The 27765-nt window shown below is 49.0% G+C and overlaps 1 protein-coding gene across 1 annotated transcript in view; it reads left to right on the forward strand.

Moving 5' to 3' along the window:
• Positions 1–27765, forward strand: part of DDX59 (DEAD-box helicase 59) — a 223358-nt gene that overhangs the window by 44120 nt on the left and 151473 nt on the right. The window contains exon 3 of the mRNA XM_069641229.1: positions 5577–5666. Coding sequence (XP_069497330.1) covers positions 5577–5666 — 90 coding nt within the window. The remainder of the gene's footprint in view (positions 1–5576; positions 5667–27765) is intronic.

The following is a 27765-nucleotide window of genomic DNA, read 5'->3' on the forward strand; positions in this document are numbered from 1 at the left end:
CATGTTGATAAGGAACACATTTTAAGCTTACAAATGAACTTTGTATTTTATGATTTTGCAGGCCATTTCAAGCATGGTATCCAAAAGTGTCTGCTGCTGGTCTTAGTTTCTTTCTCCAGTGTTGCTATCATACACAGGTTGAGTAAAGCTTCTCCACTTTTTGTACCAAGGTTCCTTGACTTTGTCCTGAAAGGACCATATGATGCTAGTGTGGTGGAACGCCTTGACGCAGGCAACTGATGAAATGCTGCCATAGACAATTAAAATTGAACAATGTATGATTCTGGAACCTATGGTCGACAAACATGTTGGCCTCGTACACAGGAAAACACCATCTCAAACGATTAGAGGGATGTAGGGCTAGAACTGTATAAGAAGGAAGGTTTTTCATTGGTTGTTTTTTTAGTTTTAGTTTTGCTCCTTATGAGCATTGGATTTACTACTGTCACTGCGACAAGCTAGTACACTGTAAGGCCACTGGTTGCATTTGTTCCATGGTGAAACAAAATAATAATGTTAACATAAAAATGAAAAAAATGATAGTAGGGTGGGGCAGGATTTTTTTATCTTCGTTAGGCTAGATAAAATTTTGTCATGATGATTTTGAGTGGATACTGTGAGGAATCTGAAGGCGTCCTCACTTCTTTCCACAACGTATCCTCCTCTCAGGTGGCCAGGGAAAGGCCCTCACTTTTGGATGCAGGGGGTTGATAAGCGAGGTAGGAACACCTGGGTGGAGGAGACTTGAGGAGTGGGGATGAGGCACCCTTGGGTGAGATGCGGTATCCCCGTTTCCCTTTTGTAAGGAGTGCAGTATCCACCAGGCCTTTGTACGCTGTTACCAATCTATTCCCTATATGGCCAGAAAAACCTTTTCCAACACACACCACTTGGGTATTGAGACGAGGAGGCCACCATTAACACAGAAGACAGACTGAAAGAAGAAACATGAGTGGTCTAGTTGTTGGACTCCCTCTCATGGAGCCGGGAACTTTAAAACTGGTGTCGGCTGAGAGGTTTAGGACGAGAAACGGAAAGCGCAAAGGAGAGTTGCAGGGCAGGAGCTGTGGCGGGCAGACGGCACCTTCCTGAGATGCTGGGAGGTATCTGGAGCGTGATCCGGTGCAGCGAGCGGGGCTCGTTGGCAGTCTGATGTGGAGCTGAGGAAGCAGTGCGGCGCAGAGAGGCGGTACCATGAGCGTTGAAGGGGCTCCTGAATGGTCGCCGGTCCAGGACTGCTGACTGCGCTCTGTACTAAGCAGCGAGGAAGCCGTGGAGGACGCTGTATGCCAGAGGGAACCAGCGCAAGCATACCACAAGCGGAGTGCAGTCTCCGGAAAGCCGCAGAAAGTGGAAACCAGACTGTAAGAAGGCTGGTGAGTCCGCCTGGGAGAAAAGGCAGGCCTGGACACAGTTGATGGGCAGTTTAGTGCTAGAGACATTTGATTTTGAATATTTGAGTTGAATATAAGGAAACCACGAATTCACATGATGAGGAGCTGTAAAAACAAGCATTGCCAAGAGCCAAGAATAGTTGTGCAAGAGAACTATAATAGTAGCCAAGTCTGTATGAAAGGGAGCCAGATGCTTTAATCAAGAACGCTGAAACAGAGAACAAGTTTCGTCTCAGGAGTGTGTACTGGGAAACATAGGTTGATGTTGTATTTGAAAGCTTAGAAACGAGTGAATGTTGACAAAGCCAGTGATAATAAAGCTTCAAGGGCACTTGAAAGGATATTGAGTCAAGCCTCATTGTGAAACTGGCAAGATATCTATGAAACCGATCCAAGTAAGGTGTCGGTTACGTGACCTATAATGGGTGGACCAGGTGGTCCGACAACTGCACCCAGACCAAATACACCCACCTAAGGAAAGGTCTCTTTGGGATTGAATAAAGGAAACCTATGAACTGAGATTGATGAGCTGAACTTTATACATTGGTGACAAATAACCAAATCTGAGGACTTGGGGAAGACCCCGAGGAACTTTGAATATCTCACTGTGTTATTTTGGAACATTGAATATCTCAGGGAACTGTTATTTTGGGACATTGGTAGAATTGAAAGCTTGGGGAAGGGAGCCCCTCTTTTGCAAAGTAAACTATTTGAGACTTGGGTAAGGGAAATCCCTTGTCCACCTTGGAACTGGAAGAAGCTCTTAACTTTGATGTTTTATTTGTTGCTGACATCCCTACACATGTATATAATTAGATGTGAGGGCAAGTATAGGTTTTGGACACAGGCCAACATTTGCTTTGGACTTCCTGACACAGACAATCATTAGTTTCATTTAGTTGTTGGAAATTGTTTATTAATTTTCTTTGTCTTGGGTTATACTTTTATAGGTTCGGCCATGATGATGGACTAGGGTCCGAAATGCATTGGCTCAATTTTTGTATTTGATTCTGTATGCCTCACTATGCACTTATATGCTCTTGTATTAAATCATTCAATCATCAAAATGTCTTTAATGAAGTTTTCTCTGTAATGGTACCTGTCCTTTTTACTATTTCACAAAATCTGTAAGTACGGTCTGGATGACTCAAGGGTGAGCATGCAGTACCAAAAGGTCCTTTTTGGTGTATCTGTAGTTCTGTGTCCTTCCGCCCTAGTGCCTAGGGCAGTTATGTTACTGTAGTGCTCTCTACACAGTTGTTAATATACTTTAACCCACATAACATCTGTTTGAAACATAAGTGGTGCCAGCTTTGATTCCTTTTTCTTGTTGCGATAATCTGACACCAGGTTTGGACAGGCAGTACTCTAGAAACTGCGTTTAGTCAGTTTTAGGTCTCCCCTCCTTCTTCTGGAGGTAAACGTGAAGGAAGGGGTAAGGAACGTTGGAGTAAGTAAAAAATTACTCCCGTAATTGTCACTCTAGTCCATATCCTCTCTTCCCCCATACATCCTTCAACCTTCCCAGTTACATTAGACTTCCCGTCCGGTACAGCCTAGGCAATGGAAAAGGACTGGTGGGATTAGGCTGTGGTGGTGCCGTGAGGGCAGGGTGCGGGGGTAGCGTGGCTGCGCTATCCAATCAAATTGAGAGATTTTCTTTATGCAAATATAATTGCTCCATCCTATCTCTGCACATGGGGAACTTCCATAAGTACGTAGGATGCATTAAAAGTACAGTAGCAGCTATGTTGAGTAACTTTTATTTTGCATGTACAACTGTACAATGACTTACTGTACCTTCATCTGGTTAGCTAGCCCTTCTAAGTTTACAATTTATCCTGTCTTACACAGCAGAAAAATCCAACTCTTTCGGATGGATCAAGGCTTTTTCATTGACTCTTCGATGGGTCCTAGGGCCATTCCCCTCTTTCTCATCCTTCCTAACCCAGGCATCCGTAACCCCAGGTTAGTGCTACTGAATGTTGACCCCTACTGTCTAAAATGACTTGTCCTCAGTGGTGCCTCAAAGGACGTCTGACTGGTCTCCCTCAGGGACTTCCTAACTGTCTCTACTCTATCCAGTTGTTAGAGATCTAACAGGATTTGGGATGCTGCCTTACAAATACCCGGTTTGATTCTGGCTTCATCTAACATACTCACTCTCCCTTATCCGTTTACTACTCTTTCCTCTTGTCCAGTCCGCCTCACTCTTCCCACCAATCTTCTGTCCCATCGATGGTCTTGCCTCCACCCTTTGATGTGTGTCCTTCCTCCACTGCTACTACCTCCTTCTTACCCCTACTCCTCTCTCTGAACCCCCATATCTCCATCCCCCTACTCCTGCTGCCAACCCTTCACTCCTTTCTACAAACCACTACTCCACCCTCCACTACTCACACACCCTCCTTTCACTCAGTAACATTTGGTTTACAATCACTCCTTACACCACCTTGTCTACCCACTTGCTACATGACCGCACACACTCCCCTTGCAGAACCACCTTCGCTCCTTTGCGAATGCTTCTTCTGCTCCACAAATTGTCTCCACGCTCCACTGCTCCTTTTTTTCCTCCTGCTGGTCTCTTGGTCCTCCACTACTGACCTCACCCACATGCTTACTACTTCCTATGCCCTGCTTATATTCCCCCCCCCCCCCCAGTCTCCCAGGACTGGCTCTCTCGCTTTGTCTCACTTGGGGTGTTTATGTATAATGAAGTCATAAGTATGGAGTCGAAGCCCCTCCCACTTTCTAAACAAGGACTTTCCGTGCACAGAAGATGCTGGCCTTGGAAGGTCATTGTTCATTTTTGTGTTCCTGGACCAGATTCCGTGGGGTTCCTGGTAAGCCTCTGAGTGGAGGGTGGGTCCGTTCCATGTTTCGTGCACGATGGTCTAGGGGGGGGCCACTGAGTTATTGTGCAAGCTTATCTGTGCTGTTCAGGCGCTCTGCCAGGTTTGCAGCGCTGCTGCTTTGGGAAGTGGGTGCTCACACTCCCCATCGTTGCTCATTGCAGCCTGTCTGCAGATTTCCAGAGTCTTTATTTTTATTCTCTAGGGCTGATCGCGGTGGCAGGTCGTTACAGCCTCTTTTCTGGATGGTGGTCCTCTTGCTCGAACACAGGATTTCTGAAATACAAAAGAGAAAACTGGTGAGCAATTTGTTGAGGCATAGCATGAGTAGAAAGCAGACCACAGAAGCATCTTGGCACAAAGGGCAGGAATTGGGGCCATCTATGCTTCCACCGTCCAACTAAGGGCTATGACTGGCTCTGTATTTCTCCCTGGTAGGCCTCCCAACCTCTGCTTAGAGGGGGTTCCCATCCCCTCTTGGCAAGGCCAAATGACTTGCCTTGTCACATGTGGCTTTCACTCTTCCATCCCTCTTGCCATCCATCGTAGAAAAAGTATTCAACTTCTTTCTGCTGCTATAAAAATAATTGCTTCTGGGTGGTAGAGAAAATCAATACTACTTATTCCAAATAGTGGTCATTTATCTGTTTCGCAATGAGATGTAACTAAACCGAACTAAAGCAATCCCCCCACCTCCCAAACCCTTTAATCCATCTAGCAACTCTGCATCTTTAACAAGAATATCTCTGCTCTGGAGAGGAGGCATTAGGAGTTATGTTACATTTAGTGCCTTCCAGAACATCTCCACACTCCTCCCTTTTCCAGTATCCTGCTTCATCATTACTGTATTATTCTTTATATCAATCTGGTTCCAATTATAGACTGCACTGTGGTGATTGGAGTTCCAGAGGCCACCTGCTCCCTCTACCCTGGCCCTTCATCTCTTTGTATCCCCCCTTCATCTCTTTTGCCAATTAGTTTTTCCCTGTAAATAAGCTTACAATTGATTAAAAAAAATAGCACACTAGTATATTCAACCTAATTGGTAGAAGGAAATACTAGGATTGTACTCTTTGGCAGACTAACCTCACAATAATGTGTTATCTTCATAGCATCCCAATTTTGTAATTCCTCTTCTGTTTCATCAAAACACAAAGGCACTATCAATGTGAAGGCCATTTCCATACCCATGCGCGTTTGCTGAACACCCTCTCCATAACTCACCACTCTATTTTAGGGGATATTCTCTTAGTGTTTCCAGCAACTTTTTCATTTCAATAACGATTATTTCTTTAGAATGTAAACTTGTTTTTCTTTCCCCTGTTTTAAGGTGATTATAGCAACCCCGGGAAGGCTACTGGAAATTTTGAAGCAAGAGTCTGTTGAACTTGGGTGCATACAGATTGTAGTAGTAGATGAAGTAAGTATACACCTGACGCTCTTTGATAATTAACATCGTAAATGATTACGCTATCAGATACCTCAAGTAGAAGCATGCACGTACACTTGTAGTTTGATGTTAATTGTTTTAATGTCGACTTGAGCATTCGTCTGTTTAAAGGCACTTTATAATCGAGGCCACATTTGTTTCTGAGTTGGTTAATAAAGAAAGTATCCTGCCAACCAATGTTGAGTACGAAGTTGTAGAACATATTAATGCTGCTATGCTTTCAATGACATTTCTAAGAAGTGATCATTTATGATGAAGCTCATTTCAATTATGCCCATCATGCATACAGCGTTGACTCTTAACAAAAGCTGAAACAAAGCTGACAAAGATTGGTTGGTATGCATAAAGAATCAATTGCACCTGGTCTATATAATTAACTGCAATCAACTGGTTTTTGTCTGTAAAAGCTTTCAGATAGTGAGCACATTGCTTGCTGCGACCCAGGTTGGCTATTGATTACCGTGCATGTTTTTATTGCATCGATTTATTGTTCTTGAACTTCAAAGTTTATATGGCCAACTATGCTTCAAACATAATATGTTTTGTGTGTATGCAGTATATGCTCTGAGTTTATTATCAGAAAGCATTCTGCTGGAATAGCTCTGGTAACCTGGTTAAACAATACAGTTGAGACAGTTGCCGAAATTCCTGTTTGTGTCTGCGAAGTCTGCTGCACTTGTGGTGTCAAGTGCACGCATTGTGAAAGCACGTCTTCCAATGGTTGGGTCTTCTGTTGGGCATTCCATTGTGGAGACATATGGGGCAATTACTAGAGTGAAGTGGAAGCAAAAGTAGCCCTAAATAATCATGCTCTCTCGTGCCCTGCAGCAGCTGGGCACAATAGTGCAGCTCTGAGGCATGCCCTCCTCTTTCAGGGTAGGACATGTAAAAAGGCTACTGTTCACCTTGCACTGCTACCAACAGTGGTGACACAGGCTACTTCCACCGTTGTCTGCCTCTTTTCTCCCTGCATTGACCAGGGGCCCTCTGCCACCACCTGCCTCAGCTGGCTCTAAGGTACTGCTCCTCTTGCTGCTGTTTTCATTTTGTCACAGGTCGTCTTACCAACTACCCATTTTGCTACATCTCTCAATGTCTGCAGCCCCCTGTCCACACAAGGATGCTCTGCTTTCTCTCAGCCCCAGATAGAGTAAACAGAACTTTGCAAGTTGCATTGAAAGTACCCCAATCTAAGGCTTGCTGTGATTTGTTACCCAGAGGGTATCGGAGCATCTTACAAAGTTCAAAAGGGAGTAGGTGAAAATGAAGTTACACTGTTTTTGTAAAAGGATTGCTATAAGGATAGCAGGGAGGTGGTCTGGTTGGTTTAGATGTAGGGAAAGAGGTATGTTTTGAGGTTTTTGGCAAAAGGTAAGGATGTATGGTGCAGACCGGATGCAGGGTGGGTGGGTGTGAAGGTAAGCTGGGGATTTGCCCTGGATGGCTTTTTATACAATGCAGTGTCCTTTTTAAAGCAGTTCCCTGGGGTATTGCAAGCCATAGGAGCTATGAGATAGCTGGGGTGATATGTGAGTGTTTTGAGTATCGAATGAGTCTTGCTGGTGCATTCTGCATTCTGAATGCTCGCAATGGGGTGGGGGGTTGGTGGGGCGAGAGTGTTGTTGGAGTCAAGTGAGGAATTGTTTCCGTATTCTAGCTTGGACAGACCGAGTGCTTGAACTATGGTACAGAAGTCGTGGGTGGGTGCACGAAGGATGTGCCATAACATGCAAAGGAGGAATAGTTGAAGGCTGCATGTTTGGTGATGGCAGCTATGTGGTGTGTGTGAGGGATAGATGGGGGTCAGTAGTGAAGCCATCGGATTTGCCTTGTGTGGAGATATGTGGGTGTGACGAATTGACTTCTGCCCTGCAGGAGTATAAGGCTAAAGCATCCACTCAGCCCTCACGCTTCTACAAACCAAGAGCCAACACAACCTTAAAGGTAAAACTGGGAGAGTCAAGAGATATACCTCCTTTCTCCAGCATGGGGTCTTGTATGGATTCACATGCTCATGAATATTCCCCGGCGTCGGGCTGGGAATCCTCGGTAAAGAAAAAATCAGTATCAGTTTCGTTTCTGATCTGTCTTGGTAGTAACCAATCGCTGATCTCTGAGTCATGCTGCCCCCAGCCAATGACTACCCTCTCCTTAAGCCCTGCCCCTGACAGCCATCCTCAGATTTTTACCGGACGCTCAAGTGTTGGGAGTCCTCGTGCTTTAGCTTGAGTTTTTGCTGCGTTTTCGCGCTTTTTCAGAAGATTTTCTAATTTTTTCGGTTTAATCGAGCCTCAAGCTCCACCGTTTCTACTTCCGATAACGGGGACCCGTTTCGGAATTCTTTTACGCCCCTCAAGGGTGAAGATTTTGTCGAGTTTACACTTCTTGGAGGATTCCGGAAGATCTGCGGCCTTTCTCAACAGACATGGCCCAGGACAAGGGGAGCTCGACGCCCGGATCCAAGCTGTTCAGGAACTGCCCTGGATGCGGATTATATAACGTTTTCAAGGAGGACGAGCATTCGCGATGTCTCTACTGCCTCCATGAGGACAAGACGCACGTGGAGAAGGACTGTGTGTTCTGCAAGAACCTTTTGGAACGGACCAAACAAGATCGTCGTTCCCGCCTCGCCACCTGGCTGGAGAAGGGCACAGCAAGTGAGAAGGCAAAGAAGTCGTCTGAGCGGGCTTCTAAGTCCTTTGAGGGCGCCCCGGCGACGGGGGCCCAACAGAAAGCCAAGCACCGCGAGTCTGCGGGCTCCGGGAGCGCCAAAAGGTCGGGCTCTTTGGTTGCCAAGCAGGGCGCTACTTTCCCGGCACGTTCGACCACGAGCCAGGGCTCTGGTTCGGGGAAGAGGAAGTCCGAGAACCCGGGTAGGCCGCTGGAGCGGACCCGGTCGATCTCGAAGGGGGAGCGAGGCGCTGACCCTCCCCTCCTTCCCCCCCCCAAGGCAAAGGCCGAGGATGCACCTAAGGTGGTTACGGCTTTGATCCACCCGGCTAAGGCCTCTACCGAAGTGGTCGCTGCGGCCCTGGCGGAGCCGGCTGAGACTACGCCAATGGAAACGGCCTCTGGGCCCAGAGTATCCCTGCCGCCGCAGAGGGAATCCTCTTCCAAGCCCGTCGCTAAGACCCCCGTGAAGCCCCCGGCTGAAAAAGAGGGTGGGGGCGGTTACAGACTCGGAATCAGCCTCTGAGGAAGAACTGGTGGAGACCGAGAAGGGCCTCAACGAAAAGTCCATAGGCCTCAACGAGAGGTTCATAAACCTCAACGAGAGGTTCGAGAAGGTTTGATCCCAGGGGACGGTCCCTGCTGACGTGATCGAAGATAGCGACGACGAACAGGGCCCAGTGGAGCGGCCATCCCGTCCGTCGCAGCCATTGCCCGAGCCCCAGGATAGCTCGGCGGCCATTTTGTTGGCAATCCAATCATTATGTACCGAGATAAGGACGAGATTGCCACGCACCCCGACGAAGGAGCCAGAACCAGGCCCGTCGGGAAGCCCTCCGAACAAGCGGAGGAGAGTCCACCCCCCCTCCGCTTTCGTGCCTGCGAGACCGGCGGACCCCTCATCCCACTCGCCGGTAGAGGATACGGCGACGGATACAGCGACGGGGACGGACGATGACGGCGGTGATGACACAGCGGACATCCCGCTGTCACCCCCCCCTCCCCCGCGGGCGTCCCCAGCCGACGAGGTTGGCTCTTTCCACGCATGCCACGATAACCAGGGCATCCAAGCGCTTCCAGCTCTGCCCTGAAGAACAGAAAAAGGAGGGGTTTCTGTACCAACGAAGAGAGGCTAAGAGGAAGACGGTCCTCGCGGTGCCTTTACTCGACAACATCTGGGACGAGGGGCTTGCTGTCCTCAAGAACCCTGCCACGACACCCGCCAAGAGGGACAGGTACGAGAAGAAGTACCGAGTCCCCGATGCCGCCCCCTTATGCCTCAGGGCCCAGCCCACGCCGGACTCGGTCGTCTCGGCAGCGGCTAAGAAGAAGGCAGCGGGCGTGGCGGCCGCAACTTCCACTTCCCTGCCAGACAGCGAGGGCAAGAAGTTGGACTCTATAGGACGACGAGTCATTTCGTTGGCGGCGACGATTAAGGCGGCCAATGCCTAGGCTATCGTGGCCCGCTACGATAGGGAGCTCTGGTTCAAGATAGCTCCCCTGCTAGATTTCCTGCCTGATGATAAAAGGGCGGAGGCCCTAGAAATTCTGCAGGAGGGGGAGGTGGCGTCGGATCACGCCATAACGGTGGCGACGGACATTGGCGATACCGGATTTCGCCAACTGGGCAACAGAGTTTGCCTCCGATGACGAGGATGGCTCAAGGCAACAGACTTTTCCCAGGACGTCCAGACCAGAGTGTTGGACATTCTGTTCGATGGCAACAACCTCTTTGGTAAGGCAGTGGATGAGTCTCTACAGGCCATCAAGACCGACTCAGAGACGGCCCGGGTCCTTGGGGTGCTGCAGCAGCGACGGCCCTTTCGGAGCCCCGGAGGCAGACAGGGTGCCTCCAAAGGATCCAGCGGTGGCTCCTCCACTTACCGCCAGGCGGCACGCCCCTCTTCCCAGGAGGCCTACAGAGGTCGCGGCAAGCAAGGGGGTTCCCGCCGTCGGCGGCAAGGCCGCTTCCAAGCAAGACTGACCCGGCCGGGTTGTCGGGCCCCCACCGAAGCACCCCGGTGGGTGGCCGGCTGACGAAGTTCGTCAGAGTGTGGGAGTCCATCTCCACCGATCGTTGGGTGTTGGACACCCTGGCCAACAGGCAATCGCTGGAATTCCTAAAGAAGTGCCCTCGCATTCCTCCCGTGGCCAGGAAGGAGAATCACGTCCCTCAACTGCTGTTGGAAGTAAAGGCGATACTCAGGAAAGGTGCCTTCGAGGTCGTCCCCAGGAGGCTCTGGGGCTCCGGAGTGTACTCGAGGTACTTCCTCGTCAGAAAGTAGACAGGCGGTTGGCGCCCCATCCTAGACCTGCGTCGGTTAAACAAATACATCAAGGCGCAGAAATTCAGGATGGTCACCCTCCAGCACGTGCTGCGACAGATGGAGGAAGGCGACTTCCTATCGTTGTTGGACCTGGAGGATGCTTACTTCCACATCCCCATTCTAAAAAGGCACAGGAAGTTCCTCAGGTTCGTGGTTCAGGGACGCCACTATCAATTCAGAGCCCTACCGTTCGGATTAAAGTCGCCACCCAGGGTTTTCACCAAGTGCCTGGCACCAGTGGCGGCGCGGCTGCACCTGCAGGGGATCCACGTCTACCCCTACCTGGATGACTGGCTAATCCGGGCAAGGTCAAGGGAACTCGCCGTCGATCATAAGGCGAGGACCTTCCGGTTGCTCACGGAGCTGGGGTTCTCCATCAACTACCCCAAATCCCACCTGGTCCCGTCTCAAGTAGCACTGTTTTTGGGGGTGAAGCTCGATACAGTGGCGCAATTGGCCTCCCCTTCAGAGGAGAGGACCAAGACCATCCTGGCCAAGGTGCGGCGCCTGTTGGCCATGGACGTGACCAGGGTGAGGTCCATCAAGTCCCTGCTCGGGATGATGTCCTCATGCGTTACCTTGTGCCCCTTTACAGACTTCGGATGCGTCCGCTACAGGAGTTCCTCGACGCCCGCTGGCTTCAGGCAAGGGGCTGCTTCGAGGACAGGATCCCCCTCGACGAGGAGTTCTGTCGGGCGATCCTATGGTGGGGCACCCGGGATCACCTCATGACGGGCATGGACTTTTAAACCCCGGCGTTTCAGAGACGGTGACTACGGACGCGCCTCTGGAGGGTTGGGGGGCCCACACCGGAGATCTCCACGCAAGAGACCTTTGGCTCCCGGAGGAGAGGTCTCTTCACATCAACATCTTGGAGCTCCGACAGTGTTCTGGGCGCTCAAGTCGTTCCTCCCGTCCCTCAAGGACAAAGTGGTGAGGATCTTCACCGACAACACCACCACGATGTTCTACATACGGAAGCAAGGGGGCACCAGATCCCCAGCCCTATCCAAGGAGGCCCAGGATCTTTGGCACTGGGCCGTCGCCCAGGGGATGTTTCTGGTTCCCTTCCACCTGGCAAGAATAAAAAATACCATCGCCGACTCACTCAGCAGGGAGCTGCGCTCGTGCCACGAGTGGGAACTGCGCCAGGATCAAGTGGATCGACTCTTCCAACGATGGGGCAAACCCCAGATCGACCTGTTTGCGACGGCGACCTGTTTGTTCGCCAGCAGGTTCCCACAGCCGAGGAGCATGGGCGATGCTTTCTCGTTCCCTTGGGACGGCCTGTTTCTATACGTGTTCCCTCCATTGCCGTTGCTGCTCCGCTCAAGAAGTCCAGGTGCAGGATGATCCTCGTCGCACCGGCGTGGCTGAGGCAGGTCTGGTTCCCGGACCTTCTGGACTTGTCAACGTCCCCGCCAGTCAGGCCGCCGGCGGACGCGGATCTTCTCTCCAGAGAAGGAGGCACCATTCTACACCACGACCCACAGTCACTGAACTTGCAGGCCTGACTCATGCAGCACTAGAGTTTGGAGGGTACGATATCCCGGCTGAGTGCAGAGAGGTTCTTGCAAAGGCCAGGGCGTCCTCAACTCTCAAGTGTTGCGGTCATAAGTGGAAGAGGTTCTCTGTCCGGTGCCGTGCACAGAAGATTAACCCTCTGCGGATTACGGCCCCTCAAGTGCTGCCGTACTTACTGTCGCTGGCCAAAGCTGGACTGGCTCACGCCTCCATAAAAATACATCTGGCTGCCATCTCCCGATATACCAGGACTACGGGACGGGCGTCCTTGTGGTCTCATCGCCTGGTAAAGGAATTTATGAAGGGACTATTCCGATCATTCCCGCCGGTGAAGGCCCCTGCCCCGGCGTGGGAACTTAATGTGGTGCTGACCAGGCTCATGGGAGCCCCATTCAAGCCTATGCATTCGCCGCCTTTGAAGTTCCTGTCATGGGAGACTGCGTTCCTCGTGGCCATCACCTCTGCACGACGAGTGGGAGAGATTCAGGCCCTATCTTGCAGGCCTCCATACTTGACTTTTCATGACACAAGGGTAGTGCTTAGGACGCACCTCTCGTTCATGCGCAAGGTGCAGTCGGACTTCCATCTCAATGAGCCCTTGGTGATACCAGTTTTCTTCCCGTCGCCTTCGATGCCGGCCGAGAGGACTTTGCACTCGCTGGATGTAGCTAGAGCGCTGAAGTTCTACGTGGACGGCACAAAGAGTTTTCGGAAGACGTCACAGCTATTCGTGAACGTTGGGTCTGTGAATCAAGGGAAGGCTCTCTCGAAGACTTCCATTTACAGATGGCTTTCCGGCTGCATCATGCATTGTCACCGGTTGGCAAACCGACCGCTGCCCGGCCACCCGAGAGCCCATTCGACCAGAGCGATTGCTGCTACCACAGGGTTCCTGTCTGGTGTGCCCATGCTGGACATCTGCAGGGCTGCTACGTGGAGGTCAATGCACACCTTCGCAAGATTCTACTGCGTCGATCGGGACTCCAGGGAGGAGTCCAGGGTCGGCCAAGCAGTGCTGCGCAACCTGTTTGCTTAAGGTGAGCCTGGTGAGGAGGTAAGAGATGCTTAATATTGAGTTGTTGTATTGCTTAATGTTGAACCTGTTGCCACCTCCCGTGGTTGTGCATGTGTATATTGATATGTGTTCTTTTATTCATGAGCATGTGAATCCATGCCAGACCCCATGCTGGAGAAGGAACAAGTTACTTACCTGTAACTGTTGTTCTCCAGCATGGGTCTGGCATGGACTCACATGCGAACCCTCCCACCTACCCCTCTGCGGCTCTTCACTTGGTCATGCTGCCACTTCACGTGCTACCAAATCTGAGGATGGCTGCCAGGGGCGGGGCTTAGGGAGAGGGCAGTCATTGGCTGTGGGCAGTATGACCCAGAGATCAGTGATTGTTTACTACTAAGAAAGACAGATCAGAAACGAAACTGATACTGATTTTTTTCTTTACCGAGGATTCCCAGCCTGACGACGGGAAATATTCATGAGCATGTGAATCCATGCCAGACCCATGCTGGAGAACAACAGTTACAGGTAAGTTACTTGTTCCGTACTCTAAATAGCAGGAGTAAACCAGGAGGTGGATGGAGAAGCGGTTCTCCAAGGTACTATACCTGACGGACAACTAAGTCTAAATGAGTGGGCGGGGGGGCTGAAAGGTTATGAACAAACTTGTTGGTACTATGCTATATGGGATACGATGGATGTGGAGAAGATGGCGACAATAAGGGGGGGTCAACGAGGAAATTAAGTACTTTTTGGTCACCCTTTATGAACTATGCAATCAAGGATACCACACATCTATGCATCCCGAAGAGACTGAGGGCACTGGGGATCTTAAAGGAAGAGGAGGGCTGAGCCGCAAGTACGAGGACTTAATGAGCTGCCCCTAGGAACTGGAGGGGATGTGGGACGGGGGGGGGGGTGACTGTGGTGTTGATGTAAGTATACAATGTTGATTGGAGACATGCTCTGTAAAGTATTACATGGAGATACAAAGCTAATCATATGTGCAAACAGCGTTGAGCAAATGAAGATTTGGTTAAAGAAATAGTTATGAGAATGTGGTTCCGTAACAACCCAGTAAAAACCCAGACAGCAAAGTATAATAGTCCAAAATAAAGGAATGTCCAATCAAGGTTCTATAAAAAAAATAAACTTTAATTAAACACACCAACTACAATACTAACTAGAAAACGCTGTACAAATCGACCCTTGTAGAAGAAACACAGAATATGCACTCTGGGCGACTCAGATTTTCCCAACTGCTGATGTGGATCGTCTGGGGATTGCTGGGCGCTCGACCTTCCGCTGTTGGTTCCAGTGAGAGGTGCCCAGGAGTTACAGGTTTGAGGATTCTTCTGGTTGGGTGCAGCTGCAAGATTAAACCTCTGTTTTAAGAAATTTAAGAACCACCGATGCAGGCCTCTTCAGGACACATTACAGGTTGGTTGAAGGAGAGTTCCAGTGGCGGTCTCTGCACACAGGTGACGACGGGCATCCTTCCAGTCATGGTCACAGCTGCTGCTCCTGGACAGGGTTCCTGCGAAGAAGGCAGCTGAAATTCGGAGAGAAGGCTTCTAGTGGCACTTGCTGGCGACCATTGAAGTTCCCTACTGAAACGCAAAACTGTGATGCTTCTGGCGAGGTCGCCCACAAGAGATCTGGTCGGTAACTGGGCAGTCTAGGGACCTGATGGCTCAGAAGGGTAGGATCCTCAAAGGCGTTGAGATACTTTAGTCCCACTAGTCCAAGGGCTGAAGCACAGATAAGGTTCTTTCGGAGAGCAAGCAGAGGAGCAAGGTTTCACTAGACTGGATACTGCAAGGGATTCTGGCCCACTTTAAGAGTCGTTCTTCAGCAGGCTGCTCTTCTTTGAGGAATTCTTGGCTCCAATGATTATCAGAAGAAATGGATGCAGAGATCCTCCTCTTATCCAAAATCCGAGTTGAAGGCAAGTCCAAGCCCACAAATGGTAAGGATCTGCATCATTCAAATGGCCAGTAGTTGTCCAATCGGGGACAACTACTGTTTTCACATTTGCCCCACACCCAACTTTCTGGCACCATGGATGTGGACTGGGACTAGACAGTCCCACTCCCTTCCTGGACCACACACAAACAAATGGAACACAAGCGCATGAAAGCAGAAGCTTGCCCGAGCAAGTAAATGACCTTATAAGGACTTTCCTGACATGAGAAGGCAGGAAGAAGGTAAAACTACTGGCTGGCCAAAGAACAAGTGAAAACCTTGTGATACAGCCGTTTTAGGGCATTAGCCACGTTTAGTAGCCAAACATAGCCAAATGCGTTAATCACAAATGTGCACACTAAAAATTATGACAAACCAGTAAAAATGTAACTGCTGCCATCAACCTGTCTTTAGGCACATATACAAGTAAGCAAACATACCTTGTGTAAAAAGCTAGTGTGATACAAAAGTATCCTTGTTGCACTGCACTGTAAGGTGTTATGTGCAATGTCAAAAGTACATTATTTCCCAAAACGGATAGTCTTATGGACTGAGTTTCCCCATAACATTGAGCAAAAGGCAAGGGAAGGACAGGATAAAAACTGAGCAAGTACAATGGGGTTCCATAAGAAACTATGGAGGGAACATTGCAAAAAGGAAAAGCTTTCCTAACAGTGTGAACAGAGAACAAATGTCATCTAAGGACAGACCAGGCCAGAAGAATGAGTATAGAAGAGCGTTTTGTCATAGCTAGCAAAGAGGAGATAGTCGGGGACCTGAAAAGGGGCAGATTGTGTGTGGGGTGTTAAGGACAGAAACCAGATTGTAAGGGGGGGGGGGGTAGAGTGAGTTGAGAAAAGATACCTGTATACAGACTACTTTAAAGATGTTTAGAAAGAAATGGAAGTCAGTTGTGAGACCGTTCCTTAAGATGAGAATAATGATATCCATTTTAGCAACGGAAATATTGAAAGGGCATGTAAGATATGATAGGACTGTGGGAGCACAATAAAAATAAGGGAGGAAGGGATAGAGTGAAGAGTGGAGGCAGTGGGATGGGCTCGAGTTAGAAACTGAGCAGTGTCAAGCTCAGTGAGAGGAGAGAATGAAGAGAGCTGAGGTAAAAGGAAAGAAGGGGAAGATGGTAAATTGGAGGGGGTAGTGCAAGAGAAAGTAGGGGGAAAAGATTAACGTAGAGTGGTGACTTCATTGGTGAAGTAGTCGGCCAGATCGGTAGAGGAGTTAGGAGAGGAGAGTGGTCTGATACGAATGGCAATAATAAGAAGCTGGAAAAGACACTGGATTGTGGGAAAGGGATAGAGTGAGTGAGGGAGGGAGAGCTAATGTGTTTTTTTCTAGTAAGGTATCATAGGAAGCATGAGGGGAAAGAGCCAGAGTCTAGTTCTTCTAACGATATTTGGCCTTACGAAATAGCAAGCAGATTGACAGGAGAGAGGGAGTTAGCCATGGTTGGAGGAGTTTACTTGAGGGGGTTGGGGGGTGCGGGGTATAGCGAGTAGAGAGTAGATTGAAGACGATTGAAGGTGAGAAGTAGCAAGATCTGGCGAAGGAGAGGAACAAGTAGTGAGGGTTAGAATAGAAGTAGAGTGTTAAGTGAAAGGAAGGGCCAGAAGAGCGCTGTCACGTCTAAGAAAAAAAAGTAGAGGTGGTGGAGGTAGGAAGAAAAAGCTAGGAGGAAATTGTCAGATGAATAGAAGGGATAGACAGTTACACAGGTGTCGCAAGAAAAAGAAGCAATTATGAGGTCAAGAGAAGAAGTTATGAGAGTGTGGAGAAGGGAGTTAGATTACAATAGATGAAAAGGGAGCAGAGGAAGTTAAGAATGAGTGTTAATGAGATAAGGATTAAAGTGACAAAGAAGAAAAAATGGGTGAGGAAGAATAAATGAGAGAAGTGCACTCTTGCGTGGGTCATGATCTCGAAGTGCATTCACTCTTGCAAACCCCTAGTACCTTTGTCTGCACAGACAGTAGCACTCCTCAGGGTTTCTTTTTTCCTCAGTTTTATTTTGTCTTAATTGGGCATCCATCTTGCCCTCCTAGAACCAGGCCCCCCTTTCCCACCTCCACCCCCTCCCCACTTTCTTTTATGACTGGGGGGTAAAATCAGGTTTTTCTCTTCAAGTGGTGCGCACTGCTTCGGTTTGGAGTGTCTGGCTTCCTGTCTACCGCATGGATGTGTCTGACCTGCAATGCACTTTCTGACTGGACCCGGTCAAAAAGGCTAGAACCCTACGAGATCCTCCAAGCAGTTCCCTCCAGGTCACCTCAGACACTTCATGAATCTCTCACGGAGAGAAGATCAGTGACTTTAACTTTTCCAGGGCACTTTGGTGTGGCGATGACTTTCCAGGCAATGCCGTGTTTGTTTGTTTGTTTGTTTTCTTCAACAGCTTGGCATTGTACTACCAGGGGAAACCACAAAGCTCTTGAGGCTGTGACCAGCGATTGTGCTGAAGGCCCCACAGGGTCTCACCAGTGCTTACACCAAGGGCCTTTTGAGTTCTCGTACTGGCAGAGGGCTTTTCAGAGTGTTTTCAGGAAACCTCTGTCGGGGATCCCACTCCGAGGCACTGCTTGCTGTACGAAGCATGCCCTGAGGCTGAGGTCTCGCCCGTTTCAACCAGATCTTGACTAAGCCTAAGGTGAGGGGGATCGGCAAGACCAAGCAATCTTCAAAACACTTAAGTATGTCACAGACCACAGTGGACAATGTGATGCGAGGCCTGACACTATTTTAACAGATTCTGCCTCAGTCATGTCCCCTTCTCAAGATTCAAGAGATTTGCCACAAGTCTGTTCACAAATGCACTACGCCCAGAGCAGATTTGGGACCCGTGAAACTTTTTCCCTCTACACCCCCATGTTGCTCAGAAGTCTTCTGTTCCATAAGTGAAATGTTCTAGGTCTACCTCTCTGTGGTCCACGCTCTATCCAATTTTGTGCTTGCAAAGGTTCATTGACCCCTGGCACATTCACCTGAGGCAGCCTAACTGGCATCCATCCCAGCATCTTCCTGGACTTCCGGCCACGTTGATACCCTGGACCCCCATCATTGCAGGCACCATGCGAGGACCAGTTCATGGACTGGTTCCAAACCATAATGAGATCATCCATGACTTTTTACTTCAGGGGACGATGTTAAGAACTGCTGTCTCGTACAAAAGCAGCTGCTCTGTCGCGACCCCCAGGATCTCCTCTGCTTGGTCAACCACACACTGTAGACCAATTGGCTCCCTTGCTGGTCTCTACCAAAATGCTCTCAAAACCTCCTGCAGACCCTGGGGAGTACAAAGGCCCCTCATACTCTTAGGACAGTTTTTCTAAAGTCCTACCCTGCCTTATAAACCTATACCTTAGGCTTACGGTCGGCAACCTTTGGATCTGCAGATGTTTTGGACTACAACTCCCAACAGCTCTAGCCAGCATAGTCAATGAGGGATCTTGGGAGTCGTAGTGCAAATCATCTGGAGAGCCACAAGTTGCAAACCTCTGCCTTAAGCAATACCAAATCTCCAACTATTTGATAATGCTGTACCACCTGAGATAATGGTAGCAATGGCAGACCAGCCAGGCTTATCTTAGGAGGGAGTTAGTGCTGTAGATGGGTACAAAGAAATTGTAGCATACATATGGTCAAAATAAACACTGATACACTGATGTATTGTAAACCGAATGGTTTATTTTATATACATGTAGGCAAAGATAAATCTTTGGGAAGGTAAGTACTATATCATAACTCATAAACCCACTTCTAAAAACCAGCACAATATTTATGATATGCAAAACAAAGTATAACCTTATTTAGAGCAGCAATATCCAGTTCAAGGCGAGTAAAACCTAATGAAACCCATTTAGAATGGCAACATGGTATTCATGGGAAGTAAAACCATATTAGTTAGACTTTTAGAAAAACACAAGGTAATTCAAGGGAGGCAGACCCTAATCGTAATTACCTACAGTGTTGTTCACCAACACTCACAAATGTACACCTATTTATCAATCTATCTATAATTTTCTTATATTGCGCCACACTCCCAAAGGCCTCAGGGAACTCACAAGAAAGACAGCGTAAAACAGAAATGGAAGAAACAGAGTGGAGTCCGTAGAATCGGAGCAGAGGGTGTGTTTTAAAGATTAATCCATCTGTGTGTCAAATAGTAGTGTTTTTAAGTTGTTTCTTAAGCCTGGTTATTGAGTCACATGCTTGTAGTTCCATAGTCGGTGAGTTCCAAATGGTAGGTGCCCAGGCATTAAAGCCTGCACCGCCAAACTTTTTTAAAGTGACACGAGGTTGGTAGAGCATTGGGTTATTATTGGTAGCAAAGAGTATGCCTAATAGGGGCTTTATGGACTCTTCAAGAAAGGTGTAAAGGTGCTTGGCCTAAAAGACATCTAAAAATCAGAACAGAGCCCTTAAATTTGCTGCTCGACAGGAAGCCAATGTAACTTCCTGCGAGACTCTGACATCTTAGAATGGTGGCTGAAACAGCATACTGCGCGAACAGCTCCGTTTTGTGACACCTGTAGCTTTCTAATATTGAATTTAGAGGTGCCTACCAGTAGGCTGTTTACAGTAGTCCAATTTGGAGTTTACAATGACTGCAGCAATCAATGTTAGATTGCCCTCAGACGGGTAAGGACATATCTTCCATAATAGGCTAGTAAAATAGGCAAATGAGGATTTAAGATAAGAAACATGCCTCTGAAAGGTAAGATTAGAGTCAAAATAGACTCCTAGAGTTTCTACAGTCTAGGACACAGCAATGGCAGTGCCATTTACCACATAGCAGTTATACAGAGTATCAAGGTTTTTTAGTGTGTGCTGAGTGCCAATGATAAGCAACCCCGTTTTGGAGTCATTCAAATCAAAGGAATTTGAGGCCATCCATATTTGTATGGCCCTAAAAACCTCACTTACTCTGATCCCAGATAGTTTAAACACAATATAATTTGCAAAATAAACTCAGAGGGAGGCAAGGAGATCACATAGGGTTTTAGAATAAACAAGTGGTGGTGACAAACTGGTTCCCTGTGGAACTTCACATGTTAGGAAGGTTCTTGAGGACTGGGCATTACCCTTCACTACATTAGCTGTCCTCGGTCCAAGAAAAGATCTGAACCAATTAGCAGCCTAATTAGTACATTTACCTACCTCGATCAGTCTTTTCTCTCTGCATCCACTAAGACCCTCCCTGGAAAGCAATCCCACCACAAACCATCACCCACTGCTACCCCCACGCCAAAAGCGGGCAGTAAAACGGACTCTCCTAATAGCATCCCTGCAAATACCAAACCAAGGGTCAGCCAGAAAACAATGTGCTCTTATCAACGTTCGCTCCCTGCCAGCGCATGCTGCTGAGATCCACGATCTCATCACAGACCTAGACATACTAGCCATTACCGAAACCTGGCTAAATAAAGCATCCGGTCCAGCCATATGCCAAACCCTACCACCAGAATACATCATCCTTCGCCAAGACAGAACATTTGGTAAAGGCGGAGGGGTCGCCCTAATTCTCAAGGAAACCCTCAACGCTAGGCAACTAAAAATCGCTGAGGCTGACCATTTTGACATGATATCACCAAAAATATTTCCTTCACCAAACGACACCATAACAATACACATTGTCTACTGCCCACAAGGCCCTACTCTTGACTTCCAATCTAACATTACCCATATCTTGGGGGACAACCTGAAAACTAGTTCAAGAATCATTCTAATGGGAGACCTCAACTTGGGCTTCAAGGACCCAAAACACAAGAAAAGCAAAGCCCTCACCAAAGCTCTCCAAGACCTAGGCTTCACCCAACTAGTGAATGACCCGACCCACGCCAAAGGTCGAATACTAGACTGGATTGCAGACCACAACTGTGCGGCTAACATTAGCTCTAACACCCCTTGGCCATGGATTTACCACCATCTACTAGATCTACTACACTATAACCTATTAAAACAAGAGGGATCCCAAACTCACCTGCGCCAGCCACTATGGCAAGATCTAAAAAAACTCCTCACTGCGACAGGATATTCCCCCCCCACCCCCCCTCCTTGAAACCTCTGCACTGGCCCAACCCACATCTAACAACCCTACCACACTAGTCGAGATCTACACCACCACTCTTAAAGAGGTATTAGATGTAGCTCCACTAGAAAAGAAAAAAGCCAAACATACGCTCCATGTAAACTCCTGGTTCACACAAGAACTCCAGATGCCCGAAACGCTAAACAAGCAGCACTAACCTCTTGGCAAACTAATCCCTCCACCACTACAAGAGACACCTAACTTACAATCGCGAAACAATATAAAAAGGCCATCTCAAAAGCCAAAGCTGCCACATACAACTCCAGAATTGAGAAAGCTAACTCACAATCCAAAGAGCTATTCGCCATCTATAATGAGCTGACCATCCCCCACCTCCACACAGCCTACCCAGAAAAACAAAACCCGGTGCAAAAACATCCAACATGCCATGTTAGACAAAATCAAAACACTCCAGAACAAAATTAAAATTCAGTTAGACAAATTGCCTAAAACCAACCTACCACCATCTAAACCCCCAAGTAACCCGTTAGCTGGAGACTCTCATCACAGCAGAAACACACCCAAACCCTTTGCATTTAGGGAAGTAACAATTCCGGAAGTCATTCTGATCATGAAGCACACCAAACCATCTCTATGTAAGATTTTTGCCCAGTCAACCTAGTCAAAGACTGCCACAGCCTTGGCCCAATTTGTCACCACCTTCATCAATGCCTCCTTCGCCACTAGCACTGTCCCGCTCACCCTTAAGAAAGCTTGGGTCCGGCCTCTACTGAAAAAACCTACCTTTGACCCGGACTCCTCAAATAACTACCGTCCAATCACCACCATGCCATTCCTGCTGAAAATTCTAGACAAGGGAGCATATTTACAGATTCAGTCCTACCTAGAAGCACACAACATCCTTGGAAAAAGGCAATCTGGATTCCACCCTCGACACTGCAGAGTCAGCCCTGCTCGACCTCAAGAACCAACTACTTGAAGCCATGGACAAAGGCAAGTCCTCACTCCTCCTTCTCTTAGATCTCTCGGCGGCCTTTGACTTGGTTGACCACAAGATCTTGTGCAAACATCTCACTGACACAGCCCACTTCCCCCAAGAAGCCACCGCTTGGATCACCTCCTTCCTTGATGGTCGAGCTATGAGAGGCTTTTCGGACCAGGCTTCCGCCTCTCATCACCCATTGGTTGTGGAGTCCCACAGGGGTCCTGTACCTCTCCCGCCCTCTATAATCTATTCACTCTCCCCCATTTCAGCGACCTAGAAGACTTCGGCACAGCATTTACCAACTATGCCGACGACACACAAATTCTCCTCCCCCTAACAGTTAACTATGAGCAAGACCTCAACATCCTCCAAGACACACATGCACGCATCGAGGCCTGGATGGCGGCCAATGGATTATGTCAAAACGGGGAAATAACAGAAATACTACTTGTAGGCCACAAAGAATCCCTAAAAAAACTGGACGACAAATATAGCTCCTTCAGCATTGAGAACAATGTCATTACAACCTCTGCTGCAGTGAAAACTCTTGGTGTATACTTGGATTCCACCCTATCAATGGATAGGCAAGTCGGCGCCATATCATCCTCATCAGCAGCAGCACACACCTCAAAAACAAAATGTTGTGAAACCCTACTTATCACATGAGAATTGCCTCAACATCACTAGAGCCACAATCGGCGCAAAAATTGGATTACTGCAACATCCTACTCCTATGCACCTCCATGAATAACTGCAGAAAACAGCGCCCTTTTAGCTGCACTTAATATCCCAAGGAGAGAGCATATCTCCCAGGCAAGAAAAGATGCGCACTGGCTCCCGATCAAAGAACGCATAACATTCAAGGCCCTCACAATCACGCACAGGTGCCTTGCACAGACCGCCCCAGCCTACCTAGCTGAAAGTATACACAAGGTTCCCTCTCGTAGGCCAAAATGCGACCAATACTCACACCAACTCTTAGTCCCAACTTTCAACAGAGCAAAAGCTGGCGGAACTAGCTTTCAAGTACTAGCCCCCAAAGCCTGGAACTCACTTCCGCCCACTCTAAGAAGTGAAGAATCCCTCACAACTTTCAGAAAAGCACTAAAAACAAATTAAATTTGATTAAAAGCTGTAATGCTTCCATCATTGTTCCTTTGTAACGACGGAACAACCCTCAACACTGTCACTGAATTTCCTCTGTAACCGTATATCTATACCTGCCTCTGTAACAACTGTATAACCTGCATCAAGTGAATAATCTGCAACAGCGCTGCGATGCCTCTGGGCCGCGGGACGCTTTATAAATCCAAATAAATAATAAATGGGAGAGCATGATCGACCAAATCGAAAGCTGAAGAAAGATCCAATAGAAGAAGCAAAGTAGCATTGCCCTCCTCAATGGTTTCCATTATGTTACATTTTAAATCCAACAGCGGTCTCTGTCCCAAAATTTGTACAGAATTCAGATTGTTTGTTCGGTCGGACGTTGCTCTGTTTCACAAAATTCTGGTACTATGTACAGGCTATTTTGTCAATTATTTTCAATAGGAAAGGCACATTAGTAATGGGCCAGTAATTACCAGCGACTGTAGGGTCCAGGTTCTCCTTTTTTATTAGAGGGGTTATCCAAGCCTCCTTGATGTTTCCTGGGATGAGGGCCTCTTGGAAAGAGCGATTTAACAAATCTAGTAACCCAAGGGGCAAGCCTAGTAGCAAAATCCTTAAAGAACACGGCTGGGAAGACGTCTACCTTACAGGGTGTGGGTTTGAGATTTTGAATGACCTGCAGCACTTCATCCTCTGATACTTAAAGAAAAGAGGGTGATATCTGAGGTTGAGACATCACATGACAGTACAGGATCAACTTTGGCTGGCTGCACATGTTTAACTTGATCCAGAATACAGTTTTGGTGTTTTATAGTTTTTTTTGCTTAAAACTGTTGTGTATGCATTGGCACCAGTTGTTATCCATGAGAATAGAGGTCTCTTCTATAGACCCATTGAGTTCTTGTAGAACTGAAAAGTTCTTTTAATTTACATTTAGCTTTATCTATTCTTTTATTCAGATTTTTCTGTTTGGCTTTGAAACGTTCCTCCTTAAAGCTCCTGGGAGCAGCTTTATATTTAATCTTGGTGTCATCAGACGGATTCTTCTGCCAATTACGTTCCGCCTTACGTTTCAGTCCTCTGGCATGTAGAACATCTGGGGTAAACCATTGGTTGAAACAAATTACTTTATTCTGTTTAAGTCTCACAGGAGCTAACTAATCAAACTCCTCATTAGTAGCTGCTCTAAAAATAGATTTAAAGTCCTCAAGAGAGAGACTCCCGTCTATAGATGGAAGAAGAGGTAGCACTTGAGGTATAAAAGCTTCAATAGAGACTTCTTTACACTTCTGACTCAGTGTAGAAGGTCTAGTTACTTTTGATAGTTTAGTAATGGACAATATAAATGGGACTTCAACGTGAAGAAAAAAGTGGTCAGACCAGATGCATTGTTCGACTGATGTGACCTTCAAAATTTTTTTTTTTTTTTTTAATGAATCCAGTCCAAGATGCTGGGAAGAACCGACAGAAGCTAATAGTTTGAAGTGATGACAATAATTAAAAAGCCTCATGATCTACAGGATTATTAGCCCATAAGTTAGTCCCCAAGAATAATAAAGGGTGTCGTATCCTTGGATGTTCCTCCAATGAAGGATAAACGTTGCTCTTCAAAGAGTGGTTTGTTTAGGTCTATATAAAAGTAGGGCACTAAGAGTTTAGAGTTCTCCAGCATGGGGTCTGGCATGGATTCACATGCTCATGAATATTCCCCGTCGTCGGGCTGGGAATCCTCGGTAAAGAAAAAACCAGTATCAGTTTCGTTTCTGATCTGTCTTTCGTAGTAATAACCAATCACTGGTCTCTGCGTCAGACTGACCACAGCCAATGACTGCCCTCTACCTAAGCACCGCCTCTGGCAGCCATCTTCAGATTTTTACCGCACGTTCATGTGTTGGGATCCTTGTGCTATTGCTCTCGAGCGTTAGTGCTATTTTTTCACGTTTTTTCTCAAACTTAGTTTTTTTCGGTCAAAAGAGCCTCAAGCTCCACCGACTCTCCATCCGATCAACGGGGACCCGTTTCGGATTCGTCTGCGCCCCTCAAGGGTGAAGATTCGTCGAGCTACGCTTTTGGAGGACTCCAGAAGTTTCTCAGGCCCGTTCATGGCCCAGGAGAAGGGAAGCTCGACGCCCGGAAAGCTGTTCAGGGTCTGCCCTGGATGCCAGCTGCAGAACGTCTTCAAGGAGGACGAACACTCTTTGTCTTTACTGCCTACACGAGGACAAGACGCACGTGGAGAAGGACTGTGCGTTTTGCGACAACATGTTGGAGCGGACCATGAAGGACCGCCATCAACGTCTCGCCAACTGGCTAGAAGGGAAGAGCCCGTCCGGCGAGAAGAAGAGGAAGAAATCCGAGCGGTCTTCTAAGACCTTTGAGGACGCCCCGGCGATGGAGGTCCAACATAAGGCCAAGTACCGCGAGTCCGCTGGCACCGGGAGCGCCGAACGGTCGGGCTCTACGGGCGCCAGGCAGGGCGCACCCTCCCCGGCACCATCAACCACGAGCCAACGCTCTGGGTCGGGTAAGAGGAAGGCCGAGCACCCGGCGAAGCTCCTGGAGAGGCCCCGGTCGAGCTCGAAGGCGGAGGGGGAGCGAGGCAGTGTCCCCCCCCTCAAGGATAAGGCGGTGAGCGCACCTAAGGTGGTGAAGGCCTTAATCCATCCGGCCAAGCCCTCTATCGAAACTGTTGTGGCGGCCCTGGCTCAGCCTGTGGAGGCTACACCAGTGGTGGCGACCTCGGGGCTCAGAGTCTCCCTGCCACCTCGGAGGGAGTCCTCTTTTGTGCCCATCGATAGGACCCCCGTGAAACCCCCCGTGGGGAAGAAAAAGGGGGGGCAGGGCGTCGTCGTGGATTCGGCCTCAACCTCTGAGGAGGAGCTGGTCGAGGTCTTAACCCACGGCCTCGGCGTGGAAGAAGACCGGCCCGTCGGGATGGATCCCGACGCAGGGGACGACGACATCGTCGAGGGTACCGACGGGGCCCCTGATCGCCCGTCGGATTTCCCTCAGCCAGCGCCGTGAGACAACTCGGCGGCCATTTTGTTGGCTATACAGTCCTTATGCTCAGAGATAAGGACGAGACTACCGTTGCCGACGGAACCTCTCCCGTCGGGGGACCCAGAACCGGGACCTTCTGGTGTTCCCCCTACCAAGAAAAGAAGGATCCACCCTCCACCTCCTTTTCAGCCGTCGCGCCCCTTCCAGCCCTCCTCCCCGTCCACCCGAGGGGATGATACGGACGACGAGGTATACGACGAGGATGTACCGTCGTCGCCTCCCACCAGGGCTTCTCCGCCCGACGAGATTAAATCGTTCCACTCAATGATTGCCAGGGCATCCGAGCTTTTCCAACTCTGCCCTGAGGAGAAGAAGGAAGGTTTCCTTTATCAGCGGCGCGAGGCCAAGAGGAAGACGGTCCTCGCGGTGCCTCTATTGGACGACATTTGGGATGAGGGCCTCACCCTCCTCAAGAATCCGTCCACGACGCCAGCTAGAAGAGACCGGTACGAGAAAAAGTACCGGGTCCCGGACACGGCCCCCCTGTGCCTCCGGGCGCAGCCTACTCCGGACTCCGTCGTCTCCGCGGCGGCCAGGAAAAAAGCGGGGGGGTGCGGCCTCCACATCGACTTCCCCACCGGACGGCGAGGGAAAGAAATTGGACGCTATGGGACGCAGAGTCATCTCGTCTGCAGCGACGACGATCAAAGCTGCCAACGCCTTGGCTATCGTGGCCCGATACGACAGGGAGCTCTGGTACAAACTGGCTCCCCTGCTGGACTTCTTGCCGGACGACAAGAGGGCAGAGGCCCTGGAGATCCTGCAGGAAGGTGAGGTGGCTTCGGACCACGCCATTACCGTTGCGACGGACATCGCCGACACTGGGTTCCGCCAGTTGGGCAACGGCGTTTGCCTTAGGCGGCGTGGATGGCTCAAGGCTACGGACTTCCGTCAAGACGTTCAGACCAGAGTCCTGGACATGCCCTTCAATGGGAACAACCTGTTTGGGAAAACAGTGGACGATTCCCTTCAGGCCATTAAAGCGGACACCGAGACGGCCCGGGCCCTTGGAGTTCTGCAACAACGACGGACGCCCTTTCGGAGCAGCGGAGGCAAGGGCGCCTCCAAAGTTTCCGGCGGCGGTTTTTCCTCCTGCCGTCAAGCGGCCCGCTCGTCGTCTCAGGAGGCCTACAGAGGACGAGGCAAGCCTGGCGGACCCCGCCGTCGTCGCCAAGGACAAGGCGCTAAAGCCTCGTCAAAGCAGGATTGAACCGGCCGGGGGGTCGGGCCCCCACCGAAGCACCCCGGTGGGAGGCCGGCTGGCGAGCTTCGTCAGCGTGTGGGAGTCCATCTCCACCGACCGTTGGGTGCTGGACGCCTTGGCCCGGGGCCACACGCTCGAGTTT

The sequence above is a fragment of the Ambystoma mexicanum genome, chromosome 1q, assembly GCF_040938575.1.
Source record: "Ambystoma mexicanum isolate Mex_15411 chromosome 1q, UKY_AmexF1_1, whole genome shotgun sequence".
Taxonomy (NCBI): domain Eukaryota; kingdom Metazoa; phylum Chordata; class Amphibia; order Caudata; family Ambystomatidae; genus Ambystoma; species Ambystoma mexicanum.